The sequence below is a fragment of the Mus musculus genome, chromosome 12 (assembly GCF_000001635.26).
Source record: "Mus musculus strain C57BL/6J chromosome 12, GRCm38.p6 C57BL/6J".
Classification (NCBI taxonomy): domain Eukaryota; kingdom Metazoa; phylum Chordata; class Mammalia; order Rodentia; family Muridae; genus Mus; species Mus musculus.
In genome coordinates this window covers 4,114,675-4,135,396 of record NC_000078.6, presented here as the reverse complement: position 1 = coordinate 4,135,396, position 20,722 = coordinate 4,114,675, and the positions used below count along the sequence as shown (strand labels likewise).

Genomic DNA, 20,722 nt, shown 5'->3' with positions numbered 1-20,722 from the left:
AGGATCCCCATTTGACTGAGAGCACTGAACCCCCACAAGTCAAACACCATCTGGAGTTAAGCAGAGTTTGCCACAAGCCGTCTCTTGACCTGGGTCATAGACTGGCTGAGCAAGACTTCCTCCACACCAAGATCCAAGGTGCTGTCACCAACTCCAACCAGGCACAGTTGGCTGAGTGGCCCCGAGGCCCAGTGTTCTTTCTCTAGGAAAAACACCATATGACATCGGGGTGCACACTCCCAGGGGCTGAGAGGTAGTCCTCTGAACTGACAACTGGGACCCCAAGGCCGCTCAGGACGTGTTCAACTCCTGGCATTGAAAGCAATCCCACCTGAGTGACACTTGGCTGGAAGAGAAGGAATACAATAGACAGATAGGGAGGAGGGTGGGACTCACCTCCCTCAGCAGCTGCATCCCTTCCAGCTCATCCTGCTGCTGCTGGGCCACAGTGACCCCCAACACAAGCGTGTGCACAACACAGGAGACCACAGAGATGATCACGATGGGGCTGAGGCTGAGGGGCAGCGTTATGAAGAAGGAGAAGACAAAGAAAGCCTGCCAACCCACAGTGTCACTGGCTGCGTGGGCCCGTGAAAAGTTCAGGCCCAGGTAGGAGAAGATCTGGGCCGAGATGAGCAGCCACAGCAGGTAGGGTACCACTTTGCGGCTCACTCGGTCCGGGAGCAGCCCCTTTTTACAGAGCACGAAAAGGATGATGTCCAACACCAGACCGAAGCCTGCCACCATGAGGGGCGCCAGCTTGTCGCTGGAGAAGACCACCGCGCACATCACTACCACGTAGCAGTCAAAGAGGGCCGCAAAGACCACCAGCACCAGCAGGGTCTCATGGCGCTGCCTTTTGAAGTAGGTCTGGTAGAGGTTCTCCAAGGACTCAGGCACGAAGGTCAGCCGCATAAAGCGAGGCAGGCACAGGCAGGACCCCGAGTTCCGCACAGAAATTTCATGGGTCCGGCCGACCCCGCGGTCGGGGTCAGAGGGCAGGCTGACCGAGTATTCAGCTGAGTACTCTGCCGAGTACTCGGGATCCGAGAAGCCCTGGTTCCTCGGCATGTTGGCTGCTGGCTGTTTCTAATGAGGAAGGGAGACCTGCAGGTCAAGCCACTTCACCAGGGCTTCGTAAGACCCGGGGAAGGCGGGGAGGTTCCTCTTGGTTATGAATGAAGGGCGTCCAACTGGAGCTGGAATGCTTAGTGGGTTCCCAGGACACAGGTGGCACCGAACATCTGCAACTTAAAAGGACATGGCTAAGGACATGGCGCCTCTTTCCTTGACCCAACCTACCCCTCATACAGATCCATGCTACACAAGCCTCCAACACCACAGCCTCCCAAGCACGCCCACACACTCAGTCCAGTCCACACCAGACACCCGGTTTCCTGCGTCGGGCTTCTGGAGGGGCCTAGCCATCTCTCCATTCCTTGTATGCCCGGCTCTATCCCTGACTTCCTCACCTAAATTCCCTTCAGGCCCACTGGCTCCAAGCTGAAAAGAAAACGTGCCTGGAAGGAGCCGGAGCGGTCCTGGGGATTCCCTCATCTCCCTTCTGTTTACTTCCTTTCCCCCACCCACCCCTGGGAGAATCCAGCCCCTTCCCAACCTCGGGCTCTGCAGCCTCGTGGAAGTCCATCCAGCCCTGGGTCGTAGCTTGGCGCTGACCTGTGCGGGAACTCGGGAGCCGCGCGCTCCAAACCGGGGCTGCGGAGCCAAGCCAAGTGGGCTTCAGCGAGCCGCAGGCTGCTTCCCGCAGTGCCGCCGCGCCAGCTCGTCCACCCGGAGCCTGTGCGCGGGTCCCCTCGCGGTCAGGCCCCGGGTCAGGCTGGGAGAGGCGCGAGGCTGCGGCTCAGCATCGGTGGGCGCAGAGGACGGCGGCGGCGCGCGCTGCGGATGGCGGGCCCAGGCCGGGGCAGCTTGCCAGCATCCTCTCCCCGCACGCAGGGCGAGCCAGCCGAGTCCGTGCGCTGCGCTCTGCACACTGATTCACACGCGCCGCAGGCCCCAGGAGGCGGGCGGCCCCTCCCCGCCTTGTCGCCGCCTCCTGGGCGCCGGGTGGAGGGGCCCCCTCGCTGTCCCCGGTGTCTCCCTCTTGCCAGCGCCCGGCGACGACTGCGTGGAAACGCCGAATTGGTGGCAGATAGAAAGGAACGAGGCGAATCTGCGCCTTGCCCCCAAACAGGCCGTGTTACGGAAGATCAAAGCCCGGGACGTATCTTCCCTGAAGGTGAGGCGTGCTGGGGCACCCCGGCCGCCCTTCTTCTACCCTGGCTTCCTTCCGGGGACAGGAGAGGCCTCGGGCTGAGGTTTGGGGGCAGCTCCCTGAGTGGGCGCGCCCCATCTCAGTGTCTCCGCCCACCCTGGCAGCCCAGACGTCAAGCGTGGGGCTTGATCTCTCTTCGAGGGAATAAGCAGCCGAAACTGGTGACAAAAGAGGACTGAAGTAGCTTGATTGGTGCCTGGCACGTGGACCTGAAAGAGGCCTTGCTTCACGAAGATCTCCAGTGCACATCCAACCAATTGGGATGTATTTGAGTTCTTCCTTAAAGAAGCAAATGCTCCTTTTGGACCTGTCCATCTCCTAAGCCGTAGCATCAATTATTTTCCTTGAATTTGACAGAACACCTTGTTAGGAGTGAAAGTCGTTTTAGAAGAAAATGTGCTCAAGGGACTGAGGACAGCCCTCAGCATTAAGGGATCAAGCTTTGGGGGCAGCTAAAGATGAGAGAAGAAAAACAGACACAGGGGATGGGGAGCTAGCGAGGGATGCCCTGTCACTCAGGGATAGATGTCCATTTAGAACTTCAGGCATACATTCACAACACCCAGGGAATAGTCCATCACTTAATTGGTCTTCCATTGCTGTGTGTATGGGTGTCCCTCAAATTGTCTGACAAGATCAGTACCCCCCACCCTGCACTCCCCATCCCTCCCACGTGCCTCAGCCCACACTCTCCAGGGCTTTGATTAGAAAGGCAAAGCACAATAACTAACTTCAAATAGAGGCGGAGGGTGAACTCTGTACAAAGCACCAGCCCCATCAGTTTAAGTTGTTTGGGGTCCAGGAATTTATTGCAACTTGTTACATGACGATAAAGGATGTGGTTTTTACTTTTAACAAAGGAATTCATTGATTTTCAAAAGGGGGGGGGGAGAAAAGCTAGTGGCTAGGCTGTGAATGTTAGTTTCTGACTAGCATCCAAGAGGCCTGCATCCCAGCATTGCAAACCAGAGGTATTAAATGCCTGAGATCCCAGCACAATCAAAAGTTCAAGGTCACCCAGAGCTGCTCAGCAAGTCTGAAGCCTGGGCTATGTGAGACCTTGTCTCATAAAAGAAAACCATTAAGTGAGGTATACCTGAACTGCTAGGGACGCAGCTCAGTGCTAGAGGACATTCCTTATACAAGGTCTAGGTTCAGTCCCAGTGCCTACAGTGGTTAAGAGCACTTGCTATTCTTACAAAGGATCCAGGTTCGGTCTCCAGCACCCACACTGAGTGGCTCACAATCTATAACTTTAGTTCTAGGAGATTTGGCACCCTCTTCTGGCCTCTGCGAGCAACAGACACTCCAGAAATGCATACACACTGCGCATACACACAGGCAAGCAAAAAACTTTTTTTTTTTTTAAAACCAGTTATTTACTTACTTTCTTACTTACTTACTTAGTTTAGTTTAGTTTAGTTTAGTTTTTTGAGATGATTTCTCCATGTAACCCTGGCTGTCCTGGAACTTGTTTCATAAACCAGGCTGGCCTCATTTTAGAAATCTAGGAGCCTCTGACTCCTAAATTCTGGGATTAAAAGGGTGTACCACCACACCTCATGGGATTTGTTTTGACACAAGGACACTCATATTACATCTCTGAGTCTTCCAACCCTTGGGCTCCTCTCTAGTCCGTTGTGTGTCAAGGGCACATCATATGCCTGGACCCTGACCTGAGCTTCCTTGTTAGGCCTTCCAGTCCTGCCAATGTCCCAGCCCCACTCTCCACCCTGACTGTTTAAAGAATTATTTATATTTTCTGCATATGAGTATTCGGCCCCTGTGTGTGTATGTTTATGCTTTGTGCGTGTGTTTATGCTGTGTGCATGCCCAGTGCACAAAGAAGCCAAAAGAAGTCACTGGATCTCTGGACACAGGAATTAGGGACAGATTGAGCCACCACATGGGTGCTAGGAACCAAACCTGGGTCTTCTTCAAGAGCAGTCAGTGTGCTTAACCACGGAGCCATCTGTCCAGCCCCTTCACCTAGTTTTGCAAAGGGAGAGGGCTCCATATAGACAGTGCTGGCCTCTTCCTTGCTATCCACTCATTGTCCTCCAGAATCCTCCAGGGTGCCTTACCAATTGGTATAGGAACCTGTTTGCCTGCTCTAAGAGCCAAGTGGACATTGGAGAAACCATAAGAGCTGGCCTCATCCTCTGCCAGCTCTGCCAGGCACCACATCTACCAACAAGACAGACCCTCGGGTAGATACCGTTCACAGTTCCCAGTGACTTTACAATTGGACAAGAGCCTGCCAGGTTGGAAAGGGAGGGTCTGATTGGGCCTACAAGGCATGCATCATAGGTACCTAGAGCCACATGGCCTGCAACAGAAAAGCCTGCAGCACAGCCCAAGCCTGCCCTAATTCTCAGTCAGTGGTGTGTTCTTTCTTGTGGGTCCTGGAAGATGGTAGGAGGTCAGCTGAGGCCTCCCTGGCAGTTACATGTATGGGGTGAATATTTCAACTCAGAGGAGCCGCTCATTGCCTCAGCCCACCATGAAGGAGATCAGGAATTCACCTGTGTGGACCAGGATGCTTCCCAGGGTCTCTGCACTAGCATAACAGATACTCTAGCAGAGCCAATGGCTGATCCCTGAAAGAGATGGTACTGTATATAAGGGCACTGGCTGCCCTCCCCCTGCCCCCGAGGCAGACACCCAGCTTTCTTCTCTGGTACCACAAGCATTCAGGTCAAAGGACATTTAAGACTAATCATCCTTGGGTCTGGGGATGTAGTTCAGTGGGAAGAGTGCTTGCTTAGCATGTATGAGGCTCCAGGTTCAATTCCCAGCATGGTATAAACCAGGTAGGGTGGCACACACCTGTAATCCCAGCATTCCAGAGGATGAGCAGCATAAGCCCAATGTCCTACAAATCAAGCTTGAGGCCAGCATGGACAACATAAGATGCTGTCTTAATAAAATGGTAGCTGCCCTCAAGGAGCGGTGTGGGTAAAGCACTTGCCTAACATGTGACATGTGAGGCCCTCTGGGTTCTATTCCCACTGCCACCAGGCCGAGTGACCAGGGTGGGCTTGTGGGGTGGTATTTATCAGCAGTCCATTGTGTTCTGGTCAAGACCTGGCTGACAAGCTTAAATTCCATCATGGAAGGCTGTAAGTCTGACTTGTAAATGCCTAGGTGACTTGTCCCTCACACATATCCACAGGAAAACCAGAACTGTGGGTGTGGGCTGAAGCCAGGAGGGAGGCCTGACCCCCTCATCATCCCAGCCTCGGCCCTATGGAGTAGTCTTTGTTGAATTTTGTTTGCCTGACTCAGGACTGGCATGATTAATTAGTATTAATTGTTATTGGATAAACAAGAGTAGTTTGCCCAAGGGACGTGGTGGCTCCTGAATGCAGCAAACAATAGGCCAGAGCAGAACTCTGGTATCCCTTGGGCAGGGGGTGGAGGGAGGGGAGGAGATCATGAATCCCCCTGGGACCAGGCACCAGGAGGGCCCTGAAAGCAGGTAGCCAGAGCCTGCCAGGTGGTTTAATTAGAGAAGCCATTTCAGTGGGGAGGGGGCTGGGTGCCAGGAAAAAAGTAACTTTGAGAGTTTGTGGGGCAAGGAAAAGTAAGGGACTCCATCCTGCTGGTGATACCTCGCATCACTAGAGAGTAGTCTTCCTTCCATCCACTGCCCCACTCTAGGAACTACAGGGTTTGAGAGTGTGTGTGTGTGTGTGTGTGTGTGTGTGTGCGCGCGTGCATGTGTGTATGCGTCCATGTGTGGTGGTGCCTGGGCAGGACCTGAAAGAGCCCAAGCAGGATTCGGGCCAGTGCATCTGCAGGACCAGTGGGCAGGGAGGAGATGGGCCTGACCCTAGAATGCCCCACAGGGCTCACACCCATGCTTAGTTACCAGCCGCTCTGGGGTTTGGGTCCTGTTGGGAGGAGAGAAGCACTTGGCTTTCAGGCTACCTAGAGACTTGGGAGAGCCCTTCCCCTGCCTCCCATGTCAATCAGTGCTCCTGTGGTGCAAAGTCTGTGTCTTAGTTAGGGTCTCTATTGCTGTGCTAAAACACCAACAGCAGAAGCAATGGAGCTGGTGGTGGGGTTTTAGCTCACTATTGCTGAGGGAAGCCAGTCCAGGAACTCAGACAGGCCAGGGTCCTGGAGGCAGCAGCTGATGCAGAGGGCCTTGGAGGAACCGTGGCTTGCTCAGCCTCTGTTCTCTACTATCTGTGACCATTTGTCCCGTGTTGGAGCCACCTACAATGAGCTGGGCCCACCCACAGCAGTAATCAATCACGAAAACAAATCGAAAGCCAATCTGGGAGCAGTGGGGGACATTTTCTCCATTGAGGTCCCCTCTTCCAAAATGACTCTAGTTTGTGTCACATTGACACAAAAGCAGCCAGCACCACCAGATGTGATCACTGCACACCCCAGATGTGATCACTGCACACCCCAGATGTGATCACTGCACACCCCAGATGTGATCACTGCAGATGGGAAAATGTGAAATGAGTTTGCTGGTAAGCCATGCTTGGTAGGTAACTCATGCCCTCTCTTCGCAGAGGCCAAGACAGAAAAATAGCTTGAACCCAGGAGATTGAGGCCAGCCTGGGCAACACAGCAAGACTATGACAGGGTTTTGGAGAGGGGAGGGGGAGTGGGGAATGGCTGGCAGACCTACACAGACAGGTCAGTGGGAGCCCATCCACCTCACAGCTAGATGGTGAGCTGCTCTGGCCATTCGCTGCTCTGCAAGGCTGCCATCAGCCTATGTCCTCTTCCTGGCTCCATTTAGTTACAGCTCTTGATTCCAGGCCCATTTCTCCCTGGTGGCACCCCAGCCTGTCACTGTTCCCCTCTGTGTCTTGTTACTTTGTATTGATTCTTGGGCACACTACGGATACACAAGGGCACACAGATGTGGAAGAATGAGAGACCAGCGAGCGTGTGCTTTCATATATGAACAGAAGAGTGTCTGTGAGCATATGTGTGAGTAGGCAGATGAGTTCGTGTGAGCATGCATATGAGCTAATGTGTGTGAACAGGTGTATGTCTGATGTGTGTTAGAGAGCACATGAGCGTGTATGAGAGCATGAGTGAGAACATGTGCGCGTGAGCAAGCATGTGTGAGGGCGGGAGACTGTGGGTGCTAGGGAGAGACTGCGTGTGAGCACGGGACTGCATGCCAGGAGGGTGAGTTAGATGTATGTGAGCATGTTTGAAAGCACATGTGTTCTTCCCTCTCACATGGGGTGGTATTGCATGGGGTGGTTTTACAGATAGAAAAACCCCACTCCGAGACGTGCAGTAATTTACCCCGACCCCACAGTAGAAAAGGGCTCTGGCAAAACTTCCGGGTTAGGTTCACTTGCCCTAGTGCATCTGAAGTCTAAGACCCGGCTTCTCACTGACAGGAAGACTGGAGACTCCCTGATGTGGGAACCAAAAGGGGCACCAAACACCATTCTGCAGCCCAAATGGAAACCAGAGAGGTGAGATTCAGAGAGGAAGAAACAGGCCCAGGAGCTCAAACCACTGTAAATGCTGAGTCATCCCGCAGCCTCTGCGGGAATGTCACCATTTCCAAAGGGCTCCAGCCAGGGCCCATGGGAAGCACCTCCGTAGAAGTACATACTAACAGGCCTTCTGGGAGAAAGGGCAGCGAGCAGAGGCGGTGTCCAGGACAGCAAATGGGGGCCGGAAACGGCCTGGCTGAGAGCAGATGAAGGGTCACCCTAGAAGTCCTCTGTGACCAGAAAGTCACCTCTCCCAAGGCCAAATCTAAGAGCTGGACAGGTCAAATGGGGACTCTAAAGAAGAGCTGTCCCAAGCATCTCCTGAGGGTGACAAGAATCTAAATATCCAAACAGGAGAGACTGACTGCTTAGAGGTTCAAAACAAAACCAAATGAAACAAAACAAAAAACCAGGCTGCTCTTCCAGACGACCTATGATTTCCAGCACCAACATAGCTGTCCACAACCATCTGAACTCCAGTTCCAGGGGATTATACGACCTCTTCTAGCCTCTCTGGGCAGCAGGCATACCAGTGGAGCAGAGACATACATGCAGGCAAAATACCCATACACATAATATTAAAAAAAACAAATCTAATATCAAAGTTGTCACACACACACACACACACACACACACATACACACTCACAGCCTTTCAGCCTCATTTCAGGCGCTGAGAACCATCCTTAAACCAGAACTTCATCTCCCTTTTCCCTCCCCATACTCAAAGATAGTCCTGCCAAGTTCATGGTAGATCCCATTTAAACATCGAGTAGGCTGGCCCTTCTCTCTGGGTAACAACGCCACCCGCCTTCCTGGACACTCTAACCGTTTATATTCTGCTGTTCACGTGTGGAGGCTGGAGGTCACATTCATGTGTTGTTCCTGAGACACCACCCTCCATATTTACCTTTTGGTTTGTTACTTTAGTGTTATTTGGGGGGGTGGGAGGGTTCTTTTGTTTTGAGGCAGGGTCTCCCTATGTAGCCCTGGCTGGGCTGGAACTCACTATGTAGAGTGCAGACTGGTCTTGAACCCATGGAGATCTGCCCGCCTCAGCCTCCTGTGGGCTGGGATCAAAGTTCTACGCCACCTTGTTTGCTTTGGGTTTTTGTTTGTTTGTTTGTTTGTTTGTTGAGACAGGGTTTTCTCTGTGTAGCCCAGGCTGTCCTGGAACTCACTTTGTACACCAGGCTGGCCTCGAACTCAGAAATCCACCTGCCTCTGCCTCCCAAGTGCTGGGATTAAAGGTGTGCGCCACCAAGCCCGGCTCTCCTTGTTTTCTGAGACAGGATTTCTCACTGGCCTGAGGCTGATAAGTAAGGCTAAGCTGACTAGTCCCAGGTATCCTCCTGTCTCCACCTCCAGCTGGGATAGTAAATGCCTGCGGGGGTGGGGGGGTGGGGGTGGGGGGGTGGAGGGGGGGGGTAGAACAATCACAGGGCACCTTCACTTTGCCAGGGTTCTCAGGCACCCTTAGCCACTTTCATTTGAAATCTGTAGTGGTTTGAGTGCTGACCCCAAAAATGTGCCCACATCCAAACCCCAGGAACCCATGGTTGAAGGACTTTGGGGAAAGGGTCTTTGCAGGTGGAATTAAGTAAAGGCTCTGGAAATAAGATCACCGTGGATCACTGGCAAAGGCTCCAAAGTAGTAACAGATGTCCTTACAAAGGGGGGGGGGTGTAGGACAAAGGTCAAGATTGGCAGGATGTGGCAAAAGTCAGGGACTCTAGGAAGCCACCAGACTCTGGAGGAGGCAAGAAGGCTTTTTCCTCTCAGGCCTCCAGCAGGAACAAGATTCTGAGAAGCTAGGAGTTAGACAGACTCCCTGGTAGGCAGACAGATAGGGAGGGAAAGAGGCAATGGAGGTAATAAATGTGGTAAACTTCCTAGACAGCCAGCTTCTTCCTTACCCTCTTGACCTGAGACAAAAGCCTAGCATCTTAAGAGAAAAATAAAATAAAATGGCAAAAACTATGTAAAAAAAACAAGCAGGAAACCCAGGCCTTATAGGAGTTCTCCTTCCAACAGTAGGCTCCCTGCTGATGGACTGGCTCAGCAAGTTCGAGGCCTTCAGATCAGGACATGATACACAGTAGTTGTGGGCCAGTCAACCATCTACCTTTTTTCAAACTGACCAACCCTAAATGTGGGGAGAAAATTTCTTCAGAAGCTTTAGAAATCCAGCCTTTAAGAAGAGACCTGCGTTTCCAGCTTCCCGCGCGCCCTCTGCTTTTTTTTTTTAAAGATTTATTTATTTATTATATGTAAATACATTGTAGCTGTCTTCAGACACTCCAGAAGAGGGAGTCAGATCTCGTTACGGATGGTTGTGAGCCACCATGTGGTTGCTGGGATTTGAAGTCTGGACCTTCGAAAGAGCAGTCAGGTGCTCTTACCCACTGAGCCATCTCACCAGCCCCCTTGCGCCCTCTGCTTTGACGAGGGTATCTTCTTTGGGAATCTGCTGCATGTGTTTGTGTCACACACACACACACACACACACACACACACACACACATACACCATTAAATGTGTGTCTTAACTGCTGCTCTGTTTGCTCCTATATACAATGTCAGAGAGTTCTCTGTTGCTACCTGTTGCTCTCGACTTTCCCTGCCTTTTAATTCCTTAACTGTCATAGAAAACAAATTTGATCAAGACTCCTAGAAAGTACCAGCTCTGCTGGAACCCAGATTGCAAACTGCTAGTCTCCAGAGATGTGAGGCAAAAAAAATATTCTCGTCTAGTGCTACCCTGTTTGTGCTAACTTGTTGTGACAGCCACGGGAAACCCAGGCAGGATCCAATTGCGCATTCTTCACACCTGTATTTTAACACATGCTGGAGTCTGTTAGAATTATAATGGTTATCACCCCACTCCAAGATGCTGAGCCCAGGAACAAGATCTTGATTCTCTTTTATACATGGATTGACAGCCCTAATACTCAACAGTGCCTTGTTAAATAAAACTTGAAAAATCTCGCAGGCCAGGGTAGTAAAAACCTGCCTCAGAAGCACTGAGACCTGAGGTCAGATCTACAGAACTCAGATAAAAAGCCGGGCAGTCCCAGGGGTGTTGAGGAGGGAGGCAGAAGACAGGTAGATCCCTGGAGCTTGACGGTTTACCAGCCAAGCCTGTAAGCATGCCTGCACACATACACACACACACACACACACACACACACACACACACACACACGTGATAGCTGAGTGTGTAAGCATGACAACCTGGCTTGGATCTCCAGCTACCGTGTAAAAGCCAGTCATGGCAGCATGTGCCAGGACTCTATCACTGAGGGGAGAGAAGACAAGAGGATCCTACAGCTTGTTGGCCAATGAGAGACCCTGTCTCAAAAGATGAAACGAACAGCAATAGAGGAGGGCATTGGATAACAACCTCTGACCTACACACACACACACACACACACACACACACACACACACACACGCACACACACACACGCACACAGATACACACAGAGAGACAGAAAAAAAGTTAAACTATGTCAGTTCCCTTCTTCAATTCCAACATAAATACCCTTAGGGTATACTGGGGCACTCTAGAAGAAGCAAACTCCACAAAGTTTGTATGATAATATTTATAATGGAAGTAGTTTTGTTTTTCTTTTTATCTTGGAGGGAAACTGAGTCATTTAACCACTATGCAATTGAATCACTTTTTTTTTTTTAAAGATTTATTTATTGCTATATGTAAGTTCACTGTAGCTGCCTTCAGACACACCAGAAGAGGTCGTCAGATCTCATTATAGATGGTTGTGAGCCACCATGTGGTTGCTGGGATTTGAACTTAGGACCTTCAGAAGAGCAGTCAGTGCTCTTAACCACTGAGCCATCTCTCCAGCCCTTGAATCACTTTTTAAAAGGGACATATTCCTTTTATTTTGTGTGTCTGAGTGTCTATCTGCATGCATGTGCATGCCTGGCGCCAGAGGAGGCCAGAGGATGGTATCAGATCCTCTGGAACCATTACAGATGGTCGTGAGTCACCTTGTGGCTGCTGGGAACCAATTGCAGGTCCTCTGCGGGAGCAGCAAGTGCTCTCTTGGCTGAGCCATCTCTCCAGCCTCAAATCACTATTTTTATTCTGAAACCATCAGGGATTAATTGTGGAACAGAAGGCACAAACATATCCACTTTTTTTTGTTTGTTTGTTGTTGTTGTTGTTTTTCGTGACAGGGTTTCTCTGTATAGCCCTGGCTGTCCTGGAACTCAATCTGTAGACCAGGCTGGCCTCGAACTCAGAAATCTGCCTGCCTCCCAAGTGCTGGGATTAAAGGCATGTACCACCACTGCCCAGTACATATCCACTTTTTAAAAATTCTGTGTATGTGCATATTTGTGTGTGTGTGTGTGTTAGTGGTTTAATAGGAATGACCCCTATACATTCATATATTTAAATGTTTGGTCCCCAGTGGGCAATCTGTTTAGGAATGACTAGAAGGTGTGGCCTTGTTGGAGGTGTGTCACAGGGGTGTGGCCTTGTTGGAGGAGGTGTGTCACAGGGGGTTGGCTTTGAGGCTTCAAAAGCTCATACCAGACTCAGTCTCGCTCTCTCTCTGGCTGCTGCTATTTTAAGCTCTCAGCTACTGCTCCAGCACTGCACCTGCCTGCTTGCCTGCCACCATGCTTCCCACCATGATGACCACAGTCTAACCCTTGAAGCTGTAAGGAAACCCCCAATTAAACACTTTCTTCTCTAAGCCTTGGTTCATGGTATTTCATCACAGCAATATTAACCCTAACAAAGTGTATGCCAATGCACATAGAGGTCAGAGGTCAACATCACTTCCCACCCCCATCCCTTTTCGTCTGTATTTTCTGAGGCAGGATCTCTCACTGAGCCAGATGCACATCCTTTTGGCTAGGCGTGCACATACAGGCACACCGACAACACAGGGGCTGCAGGGGTGACTGCTATGCCTGGCTTTCTAAATGGGTTCTGGGGACCTGAATCCAAGTCCTAGTTCCTGTGGCCAGTTGCTTTACTCTCTGAATCAATCCCCAGTCCCTTCGTGTCCATTTCTGAGGCACAAAACAAGATTCCAAGAAGGAGCCAGGTGGGAGTTTCTGGTGACTGGAACTCCAGGAAGGTCCTCCTCTCTGCAGAAAGCCCAGAGATGCCCACCTCCTTCCTCACTCTGAGGACACTGGAGGATGGACGGACACACGCACACACTGCCTCTCCTCAGTCCCTGGTTCCACTGCCGCTGTCTTCGCAGATGGAAATACATCATATTTCTCCTACTGTAGTGTCTTTGTGCATACTGTCCCCTGAGCCTGCATTTCCTTTTCCCCACTTCAAGACAAATAAAATAAAAAACAAACTACTACCTATCCCAGAGACACACCCTAGCTCACCTGCTCTGTGTCTCTCTGATCCCTAGGCAGAGATAATTCCCTAGTCAATGTGGCCCCTTAGGAACCCTACTGCTATGAAGAGTCTTCTTGTCTGTCTCCCTCACTGGGTGAGTTCTCCAAAGTGGAAAATGATGGCATGTCCCCTGTGTTTGGCCTCATCGGCACCTGGGAAGTGTATTCATTTTCCATAGCTGCCTCACACACCACTAGCCAGTGGCATTGGAGCTGGGACTCTTTGCTGACCATTCCTGGAGGTCAGAGCCCAGACAGGCCTCCCAGAGCCAGTGTTGAGGTGTGTCAGGGCTGCCTTCCTTTCTGGAGGCTCGGGGGACTCCCTTGCCTTCCCTGGCTCTTGGGAGTCCTGCCATGCCTTCAGTAGTCTGGACACAGCAACTAGTTCCTCAGTGCCAGGTAGACCTGAGCTTGTTATCACATGCTTGAAATCTCAGCATTTTCAGGGTTGGAAGTAGAGGTAGAGGCATAGGGAGTTCAAGGCCAACTTTGGCTATATATCTAGATGAAGGCCAGCCTAAACTACACAAGACCTTGCCTCAAAGAAAACAAACAGGCCGACCAAAGGCTCCAGGTAATTATACTGGACCCTGGCATTTTTCAAGGTACTGAGGTTCCTTAATGTAATTCTATTCAGAGACCCCCTTTGCCATATAAGACAACATCATCACAGTTCCTGGAGAGCAGGGTAATCACATTGGGTGGGAAACTATTCTGCCTAGTACAGTTGGCTCATAATATGATATCCGGTTGGTACTTATTAGAGCTAAGACTCATCTTAATTCTTCCCATTAAAATCTTCTCCAGGGCTAGGGAGACTACTCAGTGGGTAAAGGAGCTTGTCACACAAACCTGGTGACCTAGGTTTAAGTCCCAGAACACACTAAAGGTGAAGGAGAAAAGACTCCACAAAAAATTGTCCTCTGACTTCCATATGCATGCCATGCCACATGTGTTCACTTCAAGCACATACACACAATAACATATTTTAGATCTTCTCAAAATGTCTCAATTCTGTGCTGTAAAACTGGGTGCTAGCATGTTAAACCTGAAGCATCGCATGAGAAGGAAGACCCCGTAAAATGGTCAGGACAGGAGAAAACTGTGGACAGATAGCTCTCCCTTTTGTCCCCTTCCAGGTGCCCTTACTCTGTATCCAGATGACGCACACTTCATTCTACAAACGTTGGCTGGGAGTGAGAGGTCGTGGAGAACCGGAAGCTGAGTGGACACCAGAAACTGTAAGCCTCCTCTGACGATAAACCGTGGCTGTCAACTTGACTGGACCCGGGAACAACTAAAAGGCAGACTGTAGGGTATTCTTGGGAGGAATTTTCTCCACCAAATGACATCAAGTGGGAAGAATCACCCGATGTGGGCGGCATCTTTTGGTGGCAGCTCAGATAAATGGAGATGGACGGAAGCTTCACTTTGTGCCTGCTTGCCTTTGCTTTTTTTTTTTACATTAAGATTTATTTATTTTATAGGTATGTTTTGCCTGCATGCATGTATGTGCACAACATGTGTACATGCCTGGTGGCCAGGGAGGTCGGAGGAGGTGCTGGGTGCCTGGCACTAGAAGCTGAGAATAGCTGCAAACCACCACATAGGCACCAGAGAGCAGAACCCAGTCCTCTGCAGGTTGCGCCAGTTCCTTTGCCTACATTCTGCACTCTTGTTGGCAACTTCATCTATCCGGTTGCTGCTGCTGCTGCTGCTGTATTTCTTTGCTGTATCAGAATCCAGCTTCTCCACGCTTCTAACGCCAACCGAAGACTAGTGGTTCTCCAGGAATTCTCCAGGTTTTCAAAGCCCAATCGGGACTGCGGAGACATCTAGCCACATGACTGAGCAGCCACCAGGTTCTCAGCCCTCTCACTCTGAGACAGCTATTGCTGACTGCCTCGCCGATCCAAATCTAACAACTCTTCTTCTTCTTCTTCTTTTAAATACCATCACATCTTTTTTTTTTTTTTTAAGATTTATTTATTCTATGTAAGTACACTGTAGCTGTCTTCAGACATTCCAGAAGAGGGCATCAGATCTCATTACAGATGGTTGTGAGCCACCATGTGGTTGCTGGGATTTGAACTCTGGACCGTCGGAAGAGCAGTCGGTGCTCTTACTGAGCCATCTCATCAGCCCACAACTCTTCTTATAATATATATGTATACACATATGTACACATATACATGCCACCTATTCTAAAGTTCCTATTAGATGCTATGAGTAGTTTCCCTGAAGCATAGTTCATTCAGACTGTATCCCTTCCTCCAAAATGCTTACGGTTTTCATTCTGACCACAGATTACATGGTAAAGGCTTCAGCTTCTATGCAGTTCCTTGGTGAGGTCTCAGGCTTCTTACCTCACATAATCTTCTCAGCAATTCTACGTGGAAAGTGCAATGACCATGCCCACTTTCTGGATGAAAAAACTGAGGCTGGATTCTTCACTCAACCAAAGTCTTGCAGCCAATAAAGGGTAATGCACCAATGGAGTCTGGTAGTCAGGTCCATGACCTGCTCAGCATCAGCAGCCATTGCTGGAGGAATGAGAGACTCATGCCATCTAATATGCTTAGACAGAAAGCAAGATGGGTCCTGGGGAAAGCCAAGCAGAGGGCTTAGCGGGAATGGCAGGTGGAGGGGCCTCTACCTTAGCTACCTGTAAGCATAAATCCATGCATCCTTCCCACCACGGATTGGGGAAAGTTGCCCAGTCAGAAGGCAGAAACCTAGATAGTCGAGTGATAACAGAAAATCCCCAAAGCCTGGCCTGGGGGAGGGCTCAAAGCAGCCTGATTTACCTACTGCTGACTCTCTGTGTATGTGTGTGTGTGTGTGTGTGTGTGTGTGTGTGTGTGTGTGAGAGAGAGAGAGAGAGAGAGAGAGAGAGAGACTGCATATTACTGCTGTGTGTGTGAGAGAGAGACTGCATATTACTGCTGTGTGTGTATGTGTGTGTGTGTGTGTGTGTGTGTGTGTGTGTGTGTGTGTGTGTGAGAGAGAGAGAGAGAGAGAGAGAGAGAGAGACTGCATATTACTGCTGAGATCTGTGCACACATCAGTCCCTATGTCTACCTCTGAACAATTCAGGAAGTGTGTCCAGGAACCAGGTGGGCACAGCCCATCAGCTCTACACAGACTGAAAGTGGAATTGGCAGCTGGGGCCCAAATTTGTATAGGCTTTGATAACTAACATTCTCTCTGGACTTCAATTCTATACTCAGGCACCAGTGTGCGGGGTGACCAGACACTTGCCTGAAAGTGCAGAGCCTGCCTGGGGATATAGAATGGTAGGAGGGAAAAGCAGACACCTGGGCTACCTGGCCACCCAGTCTATTCTTGATGAGTTCCCAGCCAGTCAGAGTCCCTATCCCAAAACCAAGGTAGGGGGGATGATGATCCCCAAGGAGTAACATCCAAGGCTGTCCTATAGCATCCACATCGTACATACGTGTGTGCACACACACTCTGACACACAGGAGAATGATAGCAAAGAACCATACCACAGGTGGTCTTGAACACCGGGCTTACTCTACAGGAGCTATCAAAGATTCTTTCCAGCAAATGACCTGTCCTGCTCACTTATCCGGCCGGAGGATTCACCAGGGATACAAGATGGTTTGGCCGAAGAAGAAACTCTGGAGAGGAAGTGAGGTAGCATCCACCAGAAGTCAGGAGTCCAAAGGTGGCTAAAGTGCCCCTGGGGTCCTTCCTTAGAGTCCTCAGGCTTCCCAGCAGGCAATGGGCAGGCTTACACTCCTATGGCTTCCCAGCAGGCAATGAGCAGGCTTACACTCCTATGGCTTCCCAGCAGGCAATGGGCAGGCTTACACTCCTATGGCTTCCCAGCAGGCAATGGGCAGGCTTACACTCCTATGGCTTCCCAGCAGGCAATGGGCAGGCTTACACTCCTATGGAACTTCCCAGCAGGCAATGGGCAGGCTTACACTCCTATGGAACTTCCCAGCAGTCAATGGGCAGGCTTACACTCCTATGGAACACGTTGGGGTTTTGTTGAGCTTTAGCAGAGAGTAACTTCTGTAATTGTGGGGTGACTCACTTTGACAAAGGTGTGTTGCACGGGGCGGAGGAGAAGATGAACATGCTGCCTCCTCTTCTTCTATCTCTCTCCACCCCACCGTGTCATGCAGGGATGCCCAGCCAGACCAAAGAGAGAGACAGAGAGACAGACAGAGACAGAGAGACAGACAGAGACAGAGAGCAGAGAGATAGACAGAGAATTTTATTTTTTACGTGCATTCTTCTTTTTCCTAGAGTAGACTGCAAGAATCTTGTCTCTCACTAGCTCCTCTCTGATGCTGTGAGCTCTGCAAGCCGCCAGCTCCTGCCAAGGGGTGTGGGATACTCTGACTCACAGCCAGGCTGGGCTAGGGATCCAGCACCCAGTGCAGGGCTCCCTGATCCACGTGGTGCTTCCATTCATTTGCAGCCCCCACCCTGGACCCCACACTACCCACCAGTGTTAAATCCGTTTGCACTGGGAACCTCAGTTAATTTTAGCAGCTGTGAAGTTCAGTCAGTCTTTCCATGGGCTGCGCATGCTCTGCCCACTTTTTTTTTTCCCCTTCAACCTTGTGTTTCCAGCAGAACCCAATGGCTCCAATCCTCTATGTCCTCTCTTTAGCCCTTGCACTGGTTGGGCGCAGGTTTCCAGAAGTCTCTCCGTGCATGTTGTTCTTTGTAGAATAGCTTCCTTCCTAGCTGTGCAGCTGTTCACAGTTTCCATTAAGGAACTTTGAGAGGGAAATGCTACATTTTTTTTTAAACAAGCCATGTCTAAATTCAAATATGCCTTAAGATTGAAAATAATCACATTTAAATAACTTCAGAGAGAATGGTGTGAAGGAAAAAATTCAACGCTAGCTATAAATTCATCCTCCCTCCCTCCCTCCCTCCGAGTGCAGCAGAGGAATTGCTACAGAAAAAGGACTTAGTAAGTCAATGGAGAAAGGAAGACAAGAACACACTCTGAACTGTTAGTGAATTATACAGTAGAGAAGAAAATGTAACCTGTAAAATAAGCTGAGGGAGGCTGAGGCTAGCTATTTCTGCAGCGTGTGTGTGTGTGTGTGTGTGTGTGTGTGTGTGTGTGTAGCAGCAATCAATCCTTGCATGTGCCTCACTGCTGAGCCACACTATGGCCCCTGAAACACATCTTTAAAGTTCATGTGCAGGCTCCAAGATGGCTCAGCAGGTAAAGGCATTTGTCATGAAAACCTGACACCACCAGCTAGATCCCTCGACCCCACAGTGGAGGAAGAGAACTGACTCCTGAAAGTTGTCCTCTGATCTGACCTCCATACACAAACATGCACACACACAACTGCATGCATGCACACATGCACACACACACACACACACCTGCAGGCACATATCACATGTGCAGACAAAATAATATAATTAAAAAATACAATGCAAGCACTTTGCACCTTCTGCCCTGCCCCCTTCAGACAACTGGCTTCAGCAGCTCCTGCTCCTCATGGTTGTAAGCTGGCTGCCGAGACGTGAGCAGTAGACAAAGACAGGACATTATTTGGCAGAAGTGGAGAACTACTTTCTTCTGTGCCTTCCTTTCAGAAGTAAAGAGTTCTTTCCTGGTCCTGCCTGGGAGAATCCATTCATAAGTTTTCTGCAGGGCTAAGGCCAGATGCCCACTTCCAAACTCACCCCTGACAACAGAACCAGTACCAATGTGGGTGGCGTCCACTGTTTATGCTTAGTTTCTGGGCTGTGCAGCAGAGAGATGTGTGTAGTAGGAAGCTGGAAGAAGGGCTCCTGAACGAGCTGTTGATAGACACTGTGGCTCTGGCACTCCTCACAGGCTGAACAAGACTCCAGGATGAAGCCAACTCCCTTAGGAGACTTTGTAAACTCAGCAGATACCCCGGCAAACTTCACGAGAACACGCTAACAGTCTGTCTGGCCGATGAGCACGGTATCTGAGTGCTAAGGGCACCCACTCGTTTACTTCATCCCTCTCAGCTCCTTTTCACAGACAACCAGCTGTGTTCTCTAACTTCTCTCATTGTGGCTTGGGGACTATGCTGTTGAGGGACCCACAGTGCATCTCACAGCGCAGGAACAGGCTGTTGAAGCGTCTTCATCATGCACTTTCATCACAAAGAGAAACATGAGATGACATTCTGACAAAAAGGTCCTGGACCAGGGAACCCTGGCCCTGCTGAGCAGGGAGTCTCCTGCAGATACCCAGGCAGCAAAGCTAGGAGCTTCACAGGGAGCAGTCATCGGGCTAGGTAGTAAAACAAAGCCACTAGGTTGCCAGGCAGAGGTGGACCATGCATTTAGTTCAAGGCCAGCCTGGTTTATAAATTGGCTATATTGGTGAAGGATCAAGGTCATGAAGGAGCATGGTCAAGAACGTTAAGCTCATTGTGTTCAGAATATAGAGAAGATAAAAATGTAAGATCAAGGCCAGAGAATGCAGGGCCCCTTCAGGCTCTGACAGCAAGGCACTGGGGTGACACCCAGACCCTGGATGCAGATGCAGGCTTTGGCCAGCCCCCATCTTTCCAAAAGTTCCAGGGCTATTGTTTACTGAATCACCATGACAGATTATACACTGAACATCATTGGAAAAGCACCAGGTTGAAATGCTGTCAAAGGGGGCTGGAGAGATGGCTCAGCGGTTAAGAGCACTGACTGCTCTTCCAAAGGTCCTGAGTTCAAATCCCAGCAACCACATGGTGGCTCACAACCATCTGTAATGGGATCTGACACCCTCTTCTGGAGTGTCTGAAGACAGCTACAGTGTACTTACAAATAATAATAAATAAATAAGTCTTTTTAAAAAAAAAAAAAGGAATGCTGTAAAATGGGAAACTTTTTGGGCATCATTACTAATACTCAAAAAACCTGGGATTCAAATCATAGAAATTGTAATGTATATACCCGATGTGCAGGCTATCTTACGGGTGATTCCTGTGAAAGGGTCACCCAACACCCCCTCCAAGGGGCACATCCCACAGGCTGAGAACCTCTGGTAAAACTGACTTCATCTGGTGTAGACCCTAACCCAGATGAGATCACACTCATGAGGTCACCTGGTTGTATGTATGTAGGACCATAATGTGATAACTATAGTCACAGTTGCATGTAAGGAGTTTGGGGGTTTTATTTAATGAAGACAAGGCAGGGGATCAACAGTGCCAGAGAAGTCTAGTTCACCATTTTATTAAAATCATTTTTAATAAATCTTTTCTATTTTTAAAAGGTTTTGGAAACAGTGGCTTACTCTATTTGGTTCTGGCTGACCTGAAACTCACTCTGTAGAGCAGGTTGGCCTTGAACTTACAGAGATTCATCTACTGCTGCCTCCCGAGTGATGAGATTAAAGGCTTGTGCCACATAATTTTTTTTAGACTGGGTCTCACTAAATTGTCCAAGCAAGGCCTTGAACTTGAGGTCCTCTGATATAACCTCGGGAGTAGGGCAATTATCAGCCTGCAGCACCAGACCCAGCACTATAAACCTCTAGTGTTATCGAACAGGATAGCCTGTCAATAAAGGAGGAAGTTACTT

General features: G+C 49.9%; 2 protein-coding genes across 9 annotated transcripts in view; both read right to left on the bottom strand.

Moving 5' to 3' along the window:
* The window catches only part of Adcy3 (adenylate cyclase 3), an 80,410-nt gene extending 78,129 nt beyond the window's left edge, over positions 1-2,281 (bottom strand). Inside the window, exons 1-2 of one of the 7 annotated variants that reach the window (XM_006514933.3) lie at positions 1,619-2,281; positions 397-1,250 (exon numbers count right to left, since the gene is read on the bottom strand). In XM_006514933.3, coding sequence (XP_006514996.1) covers positions 397-1,071 — 675 coding nt within the window. In that variant the 5' untranslated portion in view covers positions 1,072-1,250; positions 1,619-2,281. Of the gene's footprint in view, positions 1-396; positions 1,251-1,618 lie in introns of those variants that run through there. The other 6 variants (NM_001159537.1, NM_001159536.1, XM_006514932.3 and 3 more) reach the window with 6 other exon arrangements.
* An 8,975-nt stretch (positions 2,282-11,256) lies between these two features.
* Positions 11,257-20,722, bottom strand: part of Dnajc27 (DnaJ heat shock protein family (Hsp40) member C27) — a 41,572-nt gene continuing 32,106 nt past the window's right edge. For both annotated transcript variants that reach the window (XR_872397.2, XR_872399.2), the window contains one exon: positions 11,257-19,293. The gene's annotated coding sequence lies outside the window, so the exon portion shown is untranslated. The remainder of the gene's footprint in view (positions 19,294-20,722) is intronic.